The 12,070-nt window shown below is 62.3% G+C and overlaps 1 protein-coding gene across 1 annotated transcript; it reads left to right on the top strand.

Annotated features, from left to right (window-relative positions):
* The first annotated feature begins 565 nt into the window (after positions 1-565).
* On the top strand, positions 566-8,804 carry CUEDC1 (CUE domain containing 1). The gene is made up of 10 exons (XM_086624551.1): positions 566-905; positions 1,293-1,420; positions 1,937-2,063; positions 3,481-3,664; positions 4,855-4,938; positions 5,926-6,015; positions 6,986-7,079; positions 7,250-7,308; positions 7,820-7,890; positions 8,154-8,804. Exons 1-9 carry the CDS (start codon positions 615-617, stop codon positions 7,885-7,887), a joined length of 1,125 nt encoding a protein of 374 aa, XP_086480677.1. The 5' UTR covers positions 566-614; the 3' UTR covers positions 7,888-7,890; positions 8,154-8,804.
* Positions 8,805-12,070: the final 3,266 nt, after the last annotated feature.

Raw genomic sequence — 12,070 nt, 5'->3', positions numbered from 1 at the left:
TCTGTTTATGGTTTTAAAGTGAATGTTAATCTTGGATTTGGTGGCTTTTCCCAAGGGTCGATTTGCCGTGCTGCAGAGTATTTTAGCCCCCTGCTCTGAAACTCTCTGAGCTGACTCCGGTTTTTATTTTAAAAAGAGAGTTTGCTGTGTTTATAAATACATGTCAGACCTGGAAATGTTAAATCTGGGGAGCCCTCAGCGCTGGAAGTGATGCCATTTTTCTTACCTTGCGTTTTGTTTGTACAGCACCTGGCACGGCGCACCCGAGCTCCGGTGTGCCAGCCCCGCTGCCAGGGATGGGACGGTCCCGCAAGGACGTGGGCGGATGGGCCGAATTGAATGGAATTTCCCCAGTTGAGACGGGGATCTCACGGTGCCCCTGGGTGCTCTGTCCCACCGTGACTTTCTCCCCTCTCCCCTCCGCAGGTGGGAGGATGCTGCAGCGCGCCGGGGGCTGACGCGCGGTGCCGCCGGCCACGGGGAGCGGGACCCCCGCCACCTGCCCATGCTCCCCGCCGGCTGCCGGGGCAGCGCCCCATGACGAGCGGCGGCGGGCACCCGCCTTGCCACAGCTGGGACCGCAGCCGTCGTGCCCTTGCGCCAGCCGTGCCACCATGACGAGCCTCTTCCGTCGGAGCAGCAGCAATGGCAGCTCGCGCGGCGGCTCCTCCGCCCAGGAGCTCAACAACAGCCGCCCCGCCAGGCAGGTCCGCCGGCTGGAGTTCAACCAGGCCATGGAGGACTTCAAGACCATGTTCCCCAACATGGACTACGACATCATCGAGTGCGTCTTGAGGGCCAACAACGGCGCCGTGGACGCCACCATCGACCAGCTCCTGCAGATGAACCTGGACAGCAGTGGCTGCGATGACAGCTCGGACTCAGAGGACAGCATCCCCCCCGAGGTAGCCCCCCAGTGGTGGTCCTGGCGCGTGGCTATGGGTGGGGGTCCCCTGCCTGGACTCCCGGCCACCACGCTGGCTTGTCACGAGCGGGCAGCTCCATCTCGTCCTCCACTACACCAGGTTGCCCAAAGCCTCATCCAACCTGGCCTTGAACACTTCCAGGGATGGGACAGTCACAACTTCTCTGGGCAACCTGTGCCAGTGCCTCACCACCCTCGGAGGAAAGAATTTCTTCCTTGTCTCTAATCAAAATCTCCCCTCTTTCAGTTTAAAGCTCCCGTCCTCTCTGCAGCCCATCTCATCCCCTCTTTGGTGCCGTGCATGGGGGCTCGGCCCGGCGGGGAGCGTTTCCCCGGCTCACCCTCGTCCCGTTCTCTCGCTCTGCAGATCTTGGAGCGGACCCTGGAGCCGGACAGCTCGGACGAGGAGCCCCCTCCCGTCTATTCCCCCCCTGCCTACGAGAGCCAGGCGTTTGGCAGCCGCTACCCCCGCGCGCCGCCCACCCCACCGCCCAGGTGAGCCCCCAGCCCCGTGCCGCAGCTGCACCGCCACTTCTGCTCATGGTGGCTGGTAAAGCATCTGCCCTGCGCCGGTGCCCTGGGGGTTGTGCTGCGCCTTAGCTGGCGCCTGCAAGGGGCATCTGGCGTCAGATCGGTGGGAGATGAGTGAAGCTCACAGCTGGCTAAAAAATCCCTGCGAGGCCCTAAAAAGTGAACAGCTGAAGGGCTCGGAAAGCTGCCCCGGCAGCATGTGGAATGGCAGAAATCAGCTCCTGGTGGTGGGGAGCGCTCGCCTCCGCTCGAAGCACTAGGCGCTGGGCGGCTGGCACCCCACGCGTCCTGGCTCTCGGCACCCCGGGTTGGTTCGAGTCGCTGCCGCCGGGTCGCTGAGCCCCCGGGGGTGTCCAGCGCCGTGGATGCGGGCTCAGACCCACCGCACCGCCTCAGCCGTCGGCTCGGGGCTGGCGAGACGGCGAGCGCCGTCGGCGAGTTTCTCCCTCACCAAAGGCACTGTCTGTGCTTGCCCCGCAGGACGGACGTGCCAGGGCCCGGCAGCGCCCCGGCGCCTGGGCGCTACAGGAACTGGAACCCACCACTCCTGGGCAACCTCCCCGAGGATTTCCTCCGCATCCTGCCCCAGCAGGCTGCCGGCATGCAGGTGAGCTGTGCCGCCCCTTCCAGCCGTGCCTTGGCTCCGTGCCGTGCTGTGGAGTACCAAACCCGGCCCTTGGCCACCCTGAGCCTGCAGCGCCAGCGCTCGGAGAGCACCTGGGTACCGGGCACGGACTAAACCCAAAGTCTCGTTGTTCAAGGCGAGACTGAAGTGGGCAAGGTGCAAAAAGGGAATCTTCCAGTGAGGCTTTGATGTTTTTCCTGCCATTAGCCCAGTGGTTAGTGCCAGAAATGCCACTTGTGTTTTAAATTATTTGAAAATCTTACCTGCTACCCTGGTAAGAGGGCAGCAGGACCAGCACACGCTCCTGGGGAGTGCGGCGGAGCTTGGGGGGAAAATCGAGTGCAAAGCAGAGGATTTGCCCCTGGAAAGTCAAGAGCCCACGTGTGCATCATGGTGGTTTTGGAGTCCCAAGGCTTGGGGCTGCAGGTGCCTTTGGTGCCTTTCTGCCCGCGTGGGGCAGGCGGCGGGCAGTGCCCCGTGGGGAACGAGCAGCCCCAGCACAGACCACGCTGGGTGCCTGGCACAGCTCCGGGCACACCGCATCCCTGGGGCATCCCTTGACCCCTTTGCTGCACGGCGAGGGGCTGGGGGTGCTGCAGGCACCCTGCCTTCCCTGTGCATCGGCTCCTCGCTCCGTTTTCGGCTCCAAAGGCAGCCTGCTGTGTTTTCATAAATGACTGCCCTGGAAGCTGAGCTTCGCGGGTTATATTGCCTTTCTGGGAATAGGAACGTGCGAATTCATTCGGGCTCAGGGGGAAGAGAGGAGCAGCTGCCCTTTTCTTTCCCCGGTAATTGTGTGCTTTTTCTTTTTATGAGTCTCTGAGAGCAGCTACAAATCAGACAAACATTGCAGGCGAGGATGAGGCTGCGCCGTACAGCTCAGCTCTGCTGCTCCCCGGGCACAACCGCGCCGGGAGCTGGGGAGAGCGCGAGGAGCCTTGTGCAGGGACGTTTGTCAGCGGGAAATTGCAGCCTCTGCTTTTTCGAGAGGGGGAAATACGAGCAGCGACGCTGGCTGAGACCCTTCTCGCCCGCCTCCGCACCACGTTCTGTCTTGGCTCAACCCCACCTTTTAAAGTTAAAAATCTTTGCAAGTCTGTGCTCTGCCACGGAGCTCTTCCGGAGGCACCAGTTCCTCCCCGTGCCACGCTGACCCCAGACCTTGCTGGTCCTCGTTCCCACATGGGATGTCATCCCCTCCTGCCTCCCTCCCGTCCCCCTTCCCGTCGGGCAGAGGCAGCGGTGCCCTGTCCCCCTTTGGCAGCAGCTGTTGGGCGCTGGGTGCAGGGACCCCGTGGAGGAGCTGCAGTGGATGGCGGTGGGGCTGGAGGTGCAGCACGGAGCCTCCGCACGTGCCAAGGCCACCGACCAACCAGTGCCTGTGTTTGCCTCTGCCCAGGGCTCCCATGGCTGCCGGCAGCCCGCACCGCGGGGGCTCATCCCACGGGGCCAGGGCTCCCTGGAGCAGGAGCGGCGCTGGAAGCAGTACCTGGAGGACGAGCGGATCGCGCTCTTCTTGCAGAACGAAGAGTTCATGAAGGAGCTCCAGAGGAACCGGGATTTCCTCCTTGCCCTGGAGAGAGGTGAGAAGGGCCCTCAGAAACATTTGCCTCTGCTTTTTCGGGTGCATGCCTCCCACTGTGGTGCTGCCCACCGGCACCGTTGCCCTGCCCATAGCATCATGGCTTGTGCCAAAGCAGAGCCAGTGCAGGATGCGGCCAGGCTGGTGGTGGATGGTCTGACCTGCTGACATTGGGCCATGGGCTGCTCCCCAGATTCCTGGCTCCTGGTGCTGAGCCATCTGCCACGAGGCTCTCTTCCTGCTGCCGCCTCTGGCAAAGCCCAGCCAAATCCATAGCAAGGAGCCTCGGAAACGTCCTCCGAGCCCAGCCTGGCCAGTGCGCCCTCCCGGCTCTGTGCCCTCCCCAGGTGCTGGCAGGGCCTGAACCGGAGAGCAGTTTTGCCACAACTGCTCCTTTCCCCCCCACCACGCTCCTTCCCGGCGAGCCGGCAGCTGGCTGTTCGCCCGGTGCCACGGGGAGGCCTCAGAGGTGTTGGTGGTTTCGCTGCTGCTGAGCAAAGAGCCGCCCTTCCCCTCCCTCGCGCTGCCACCGGCCCGGAGCTCCCCGGCTGGGTCTCCCCCAGAGGGTCCTGGCAGCGCCCTCACTGCCGGGCTCAGCTGGAAAACCACCGGCACGCTTGTGGCACACTCGTGGCACACTCGTGGTTCCTCTGCGGTGGCGAGAGGAGCGCTGCCACCGGCTCCCACCGAACCACTTGTGGGATTCTGGCGCCGGGGCAGTGAAGGCGCTGGGCGAAAGCCATGGCCCTCTCCTGCCATGCCAAGCGTGCCGAGCCCAGCCGGGTGCAGAGGACAGCAGCCTCGTGCCCCAGTGGCACTGGGGAGACGTCTGCTGTCCGTGGAGCACGGCAGAGACCAGAAGCGCATCCTCGGGGAGTGGGACACTCCAGGGAGCTTTTATGGCTTTTTGGTAGTTCCTTCCTGCCCGGAGCGCGGCACGTCTTGTCCCACTGCAGGACGTACCGTGGCAGGAGGCGCCTCCACGTTACCGTGGGCTGCGCAGAGGCTCCCCGCTGGGCTGGGTCAGGCCGTTCCGCGGCGGCCGGGCTGTGGTGGGATGCCTGAGCTCCCTCCCGCGCCATCAGCCCGTCGCTCCGCAGCCATGGGGGCTGTGAGAGCAGGGGGGAGCGGAGCCGGGTGTGCTGCCTCGGGGGTCTGTTCGAGCGGGGCACGGGGCTTTTTATTTTTCAGATCGATTGAAATACGAGTCCAAAAAATCCAAGTCGACCAGTGTTGCTGCCAGCAACGACTTTGGTTTCTCCTCTGTATTATCAGGTAACTTTGGAGATGCAGGTGAGCATCACCTCTCCTCACCCTTCCCAGCCCTCTGCCGCTGCCTCCCAGGTGGCTGCAGAGGGAGGAAGCTGGCTGATCCTTCCCTGCTGCCCCCTGGCACGGGAGAAGAGGTGATGGGTGATGGGGATGGGTGCTGCTGCCATCTCTGCGTGGAGGTGCTGCCGCGTCCTGCCTGCGTCCATCCCTGCGGGTGGGAGCTGGGATCCAGTTCCCAGGGGAGACAAAGGCCTCCCTTGTCTCGGCCGGAGGGGAGGATTGTCCCTGGGATGCGTAATGACTCTTCCCGGGTAATCCTGATTAACCTCGGGGAGCGGAGCAGCTGCCCGGCTTCAGAATTAGAGCTGATGCCTGCCCGTGTCCCAGCGCGGGGGCGGGCGAGACGCGGTGGCCGGGCGGCGTGCCGGAGCTCCGGCTGGGCACGCGGCGCTCCAAGGGCACCCGGACCTGGGGAAGAGGCGTGGGCTGAGGGAAGGGGGCACAAGGACACGGCCGTTGGGGTCGCTGGTCCACCTGGCCGAATCACTGGGATGCCTGAACTCCTGATCCAGTGGCCCTGCCATCCCGAGCACTGAGCGTGGGCACAATCGAATATCCAGGGGGAGGATTTGGGGGTGCTGTCCCAGAGCAGCACAGAGGGAGACCCCCACCCTCCAGCGGTGCTGGTGGTGGGACTGAGCTGCCGCTCGCCCCACATGCGCTCGCGGGCGGCTGCCGGTGAGCAGCCCCGCAGGGCTGAGGGCGTGGGTGCTGCGTGCCAGCGTCTCTGTGCCCACCATCTCGGGGGTTACATCTGCAGAGGGTCCTCATCCGGAGCCAGCCCCACCACGTCAGTGCCCTTGTCCTCCCTGCTCTTGCTCAACTCTGCTCCTGGCAGGGCCAGCGCTGGAATTGGGTCATGGAAGTGATTTGTCTGGAGCCTCCCCTCGCCACGCACGTGCTCCCGGTGACCAGATGTTTGCCTTCCAGGTGATGAAGCCCCCTCTGTAACCAGCGAGGCCGGCGGTGCCGTGTCTGACGATGCCTTATTCAGAGACAAATTGAAACACATGGGAAAATGTGAGTCGGTCTGCGGGCTCCGCGATGGCAGCGGGGGCAGCTGTGGGCTGGAGGGGCGGTGGGCGCAGGGTGGGCTGGGGAAGAGCTGGCGGCGTTGCCCAGCGCTCGCCCAAGCCCTGCAGCGTGTCCACTACCACGTGTGCGTGGAGCTTTCTTGTCACCTCTGTTGGCAGCTGGGCACAGGCGTCCCCGTCACCCTGCGAGTGACATGAGGGCTGGCACGTTGGTGGGCAGGGCGCAAGCCATTGCACGCTGCGGTGGCACGGTGTGCTCAGCCCTGGCAGCAGTGCTTCAGGGTTGAGTTTCCATCTGCATTTTACAGCCCTGGGCTGGTGCGTCCCAGCCCCGCGGTGCTCTCCTGGCCCTCCGGGATCTCCTGTGCCGCACACTGGGGCTGGGCGCCGGTGCCAGCACAGTGCGTGGGAGATGGGACATGTGGGTCTGCACTGTCCGTCTGTCCCCAGTGCACGTGTGGGTCGTGGTGTGAGTCAGGGATGCAGGTGGTGGTGGGGAACAGAGGGGTTTCTGGGCAGGGTTTGTGGAATCCTAGAAAAGCAGAGGGTTTGCCGTAACTCCTCCTTTTCCAGTCCTTTCCTCTTAGCAAGTCACAGCTGGCTTCTCCCGTCGCAAAATAGACTGAGGGCTTTGGGCTGCTTGAGTGGGGCTGCAGCCAGCTGAGACCCCGGAGATGTGGGTCAGTCGTGGGTAGGGAAGGTCAGGAAAACCCCAGTCGAAGGGTAAAAAGGTCGAAGGCCAGGTTGGATGGGGCTTTGAGCAACCTGGTGTGGTGGAGGGTGTCCCTGCCCATGGCAGCGGGGTTGGAACTAGATGGTCTTGAAGGTCCCTTCCAACCCAAACCGTTCTACCTTCCAACTCAAACCGTGGGGCATCAGGGAGCGGGTGTCTCTCACATCACCACTGCTTTGGGAAGGGGTTTGGGTGAGACCCTCACCCAGCTGCTTCCTTCCAGCAACACGCAAGAAGCTGTTTGAACTCGCCAGAGCCTTCTCTGAGAAGACAAAGATGAGGAAATCAAAAAGAAAACACTTGTTGAAGCACCAGGTGTATCCTAAAAGGGGCTGGGGAGCTGCAGGGGGGTGCGGGGCTGTTGGGGCGGCCTTGCTCAGGTGCTCCCGGGGGCTCCCCGAGGCCTCTTGCGGGGCTGAGAAGGGCAATTGTGGTGCCATGGCCACAGCCTGGCCCCACGACTGGTTTTCCTTAGCGGAGAGCACAGGCTGGGGACGGCGGCTTCCACGGCAAATCTTCTCGACGACGTCGAAGGACATTCGTGCGGTAAGAAACACCGTGCCGTGCCGTGCCGTGCCGTGTGTGCTGTCCCACGTGGCTCTCCTATGAGCGTGTGCTTGCTGGGATGACCAGAGACGGGATCTCCACTTTTGGGAAGCCTCGTGGCTGGCAGCTGGGCTGTGCCGCCCTGCAGGATGTGTAGCCCGGGGTTGGGGCACAGTCCTGGCAAACCTGTCATCAGCCAGATTTGCACAGAGGTGGGGCTCAGCAGTGGGTTTTGTGCCAGCGCCATCCGTGCCAGGACTGGCTCAGGTGTAGCCGCGTGGTAGAAATGCCCCCATGGGCCAAAACCTCCTTCCAGCATTCTCAGGCATGTTCTGGCAGAGTCCCCATGTCCCAGTCCCTGGGGATTGTCTGTCTGGGCGAAGAAATCCCTGCCCCAGGGCAGGGGCCAGGTGTCCTCCCTGCTGGGGCTGCGACCACGGCGTGGTGGCCGGTGTCCTGGTGTGGACGTGGCTGCAGCCCCTGACAGCCCCTGCCTTCCTCTGCCTTTCAGATGAAGACTTCCAAGCACGGAAGCAGCAGCTCCGGGAGGAGGAGGAGACGCCGAAGGAAGGGCAGTAAACGGTGAGAGGCACCTGGGGACGTACGCTTCGCGGTGAGCGTGCGAACAGCCCCGTCCATCCGTCTGTCCCAGCTGGAGGAGGCGGCTGGGTGCTCTGGATTGGGTCCAGAGCATGTCGGGGTAGGGACAAGCCCTGTCGGCGGTGGCAGGTGCCATGGCTGGTGACAGCCCCGGGTGCCACGACAGGCCGGTGCTGGCAACGGCCACGGTGCGGCTGGGGCTAAGTGTGCGCCGTTCTCCTTCCCTCCCTTCTCCTCCCCTCCAGATCCCAGCGCTGGGGTTTGTTGCTGGCACAGGACGTGCACAAGGCTTCGTAAGAAGATGGCTGAAAAAGGAAAAAAAACACCCAACAAATAACCCAGTTTTTTGGCTGTTCCCCCTCTGCCGCTGTACTCCTCTGAAGTACAAGTATTGAAGTGAGGCACGATGTTTTCTTACCGGCGGTTTGACAACAACTTCTGCCATCTAGCACATCAGCCAAAAAGGAAAAAAAAAAAAGGAAAAAAAAGGCAGCAGCTGACGTGAGCTGCTGCGGAGGAGCCAGCAGGAGCGCAGCCGAGGGAGGAGCAGCGTCCCGCCTGCGCGCTCGGTCCGAGCGGCGTCGCAGGAGGCATGAGGATCCGTTGTACCGACGAGGATGCGTCCACACGTGGGATCCGCTCGGCCGGAGCGTTCCCGAACGTATCTGTAGCGATCTGGTGGGACTTCACTCTGCGCACACAGGAGGGAAAACAAAACCCAGGAGAAAGAGAACCCAACAGCCATTGTCTACTATTGCTAGGAGTAACGAGCAGAGATGCAGATCAGGTAATAGTCAAATAATATAAATTGTTTATAAAAGGAAAGGCCTTCTTTTCCTAGGCGTTTCACTTGGAATTAAACCTTTGCCTTCGGCATTGCTAAAACTGCCTTGAAGTCCGGACGCTTTGTGGGCCGCGGCGTGGCTCACCTCCCGGCCGGCCGCGGTGCCGCCGCGGCGCAGGACCAGGACGGTCGGGCAGCACCAAGGGCTGGATTTCACATTGGTTTAACCCTCTCTGCCGAAGCAGGACGTGTCCCGCCGGGTGCAGTGTGCCGGCGGTGGTCCTGGCTGCCGGGCAGGGTGCTGGGGGGCTCCGGGGGTGCCCCTCGCTGTAGGTAAGATGCAAAGCCTGAGCCGGGCGGTTTGCTGGTTTTGGCGTTGAGAGTTTGCACAAGGGCTCACGAGTGCTGCCGGGTTTGGTGCGGGGCTGGAGCTGGGCTGGCAGCAGGAGCGGAGCGCCCTTCCTTGCGTCCGCCCCGGGGGCTCGCTTCACCGGGGAGCGCGGAGTGGGGGCCGGCCGGCAGCGCTCACATCGTCGCAGCTTGCGGAGATGCCATCAGCTAAAAATAATTCCGTAAACAAATTCCTTCCCTGTGTGAGTAATGAGCAACGAGCGTCGAGTCAGAAATCGCTCCCGCCAGCACGTTTTCTTCTCCTCTCTCGGCATAATCTGTTCGCCGCCGCCGGTGGGAGGGGGCTGTGGATGCTCCTGTTCCGCGAGCCAGCACGGGCGCTGCGAGATGGGCGCTGTGAAGGTGGCGGACGCGGGAGCCGCAGCCACCGAACCCGCACGCAGCTGTTTTCCCTGCCTCTCGGCGGGGTTTGCTAACAAAAGCCCACGTTGCAGGCGCTGGCTCCCGACAGGCTCCTTTTCAAACCCACCCGGAGCCCACATTCCTTTGAAACGGATGCCAGGATTTCTTTCCTCGCCAGCGGCGCAGCCGGTGCACCTGTTGAGCGCCGCTGCCGTCAGCCCCGCAGCCGCGGCGGGGATCGCTGGGGACCCGCGTGCTTCACCCCCTCCCTGGTCCCTGCTGCTTCGGGGCTGCTTCCAGGGCTCGGGGGCTGCAGGGGCTGTGTGGTGTCCCGTCAGCACGCACGAAGCGCTTCCGGCGCCACAAGGGCTCGGCCGAAGTCCGGGATGCCAAGGGCGAGGGCAGGATGCACCGGGCTGGAAGCACCCCAGGATACTCAGGGAGCTTTGGGTTCCTAAAATAAAAGCTGCAGAAGACCCACCCCCCCGAGCTGATCCCGGCTTTGGTGTCTGCTCCTTTTCTTCTGATTGAGGAGCATCCCTTGAGGCACGGCAGCCTGGCCAACGGTTTAGAGCCGTCCCAAGCCACGCTGGCCTCGATGGGCACGGGCTCTGAGCCCACCCTGCTCCCTGCTGCATGCCTGGCTGTCGGGCGAGCCATGGCACTGCTTTGCACCGGCTGCTCTGCACCGCGCAGGGTAAGACGGGTGTCGGGAGCAGTGCACGTCCCTGCCTGGCTTGGGGTGCAAGCGTGGCTGCGGCGCAAGGGGCTAAGCGTGAAGCTGGAGCTTTGCCACTGGGAACAGAAGGTCCTTTAGTCCCTGGGTGGGACTTTTATCCCCAGCTTGGGACTGGTGGAGAGAGAGGAGGGGCTCCTTTCCTCCCCTCCGCTGGCTCCGGGCTCCGTAGGAGGCTGCCGTCACTCCCTCCCAGTCCAAAGCAGCTCTCTGCATATTTGGAAGGAAATCAAGCTTGGAACTGGATCAGCTTGTCAATGTTCCAGCGCCGCTTAGCTACCGAGGGCTTAACGTCCAGCGAAGTTTCCATGAACGCAGGAAGCACCGACAGGCGGTTGGGCAGGAGCTCAGGCTCTTGTGGGAAGGAAATTCTGCTTCTCCCAGGCGAGGAGGTTGTTCCGGAGGCTGGTCCGGAGGAGAGGCAGCAGTTGCGGCGTGCCTTCCCGCTGCCGAGCCCCGGGAGGGTTTGCGGCGCTCCGCGGCCTCGCGGGAGGACGGGCTGCGGCGTGCCGTGGCTGCGGAGGATCGCGTCGAGTTCTCCGGGGCAGTCGAGCCACGTTTCGCATCGCGTCACAGGTCAGTCCCGCCGGAACCGCCGGCTTTACCGGCAGCAAGTGGCGTTAGTGGTAAATGCCGCCGCTCCTCCTCTCCATCCGCTCGGGAGTTAGTTGACACGTTGCCTCCGAGTTGTCTTCGCAGCCCAGCGGAGTTCGCTGGGGGAGAGGAGCTGGGGGCAGCGGCTGCCTCTGCTTTTGCTCCGGGTGGGTCTGACCGAGCACGTCCCCGAGGCATCCGGCACCCTCTGCTCCCCGCCACGCTCCCCGGGACCCGACGGAGCCCGCGCAGGGCTGCCTGCCGGGCACCACCGCGGCGGTCCCGTGAGAAAATGGAGAGGGAGGGCAGCCTGGGGGCTGCCAGCTGGAGCGCAGCAACCATGGGGAGGGCACGGGTGTCACGGTGCAACCACCGCTCGCTGCACGCAGTGGGTGAGGACCCCTTGGCCTCGCTGGCTCTGGCTACCCTGCCAGCAAAGGTTTTGTGCTGGGTGGGTCCGGCAGCGCGTGCTGCCCAGGAAGGGTCCTGCGCCGAAAGTGGGCACTGCACCCATGAGCACAGGGGGCTGGCAGCGGGCTGGCAGCGTACGCCTCGCAGGGGCTTGGGGATGTCTTTGCTAACGCGGTCGAACAACTTGCCCTTCAATATCCTAGGCTAGGCAAAGCCTCTCTGAACGATGTCACTCTGTATTTCCAAATATCTTGGAGGCACAAAGCATCATTTTAATGGAGGATGGAGAGTGATTATTTTTATGTCCTTAAAAAAATAAATAAATCAGGTCTAATGAGTAGAAAGGGCACTAAAACCGGCTCGGAAGCCAGAATGCATTTCTTACATAAAAGCGTACAATTCTCAGTGATGTTTGTATCACTTCTATACAAAATGGTTTAAAAAGAGCAAAACGAAAGAAAAAAGTCTGTGACATTTGTGTGTTGCTATTTTAGAATTTATTTCCATAAGTGATTTTTTTCTTAAAGATGTTTAATAGTAATTCATATAATAAAGTCCTGTTGTACTCTTAACACTCAGGTGTATTTTGCTTTTTGCTGCCATTTCGTTACAAGGAGGGGAAGAAGAAAGAACTGGGGGTGGGGAGGGAAACACCAGCTCCAGCCCAGCTCCAGCTGTGCCCCTCATGGCTGCAGGTGCCCCAAAGCCGCCCTGGCTCGTTGCCTCCCTGCTCGTGTTGGTGCAGAATTTGCATCTGATGATTTTCCGGAGAAAGCGAGCGCTGTGGGAGACCCATTGCTGGTGAGCTCCTGTCTCCATTCAGGAGCAATTCCTGCTTCCACCCGGCACGATGTTTGGTTCAGGAGCAGGTCCCGTCCAGTGCC

Source organism: Tauraco erythrolophus, chromosome 21 (genome assembly GCF_009769465.1).
Source record: "Tauraco erythrolophus isolate bTauEry1 chromosome 21, bTauEry1.pri, whole genome shotgun sequence".
Classification (NCBI taxonomy): domain Eukaryota; kingdom Metazoa; phylum Chordata; class Aves; order Musophagiformes; family Musophagidae; genus Tauraco; species Tauraco erythrolophus.
The sequence above is the reverse complement of the archived record's forward strand: the minus strand, read 5'-3'. Positions and strand labels throughout refer to the sequence as shown.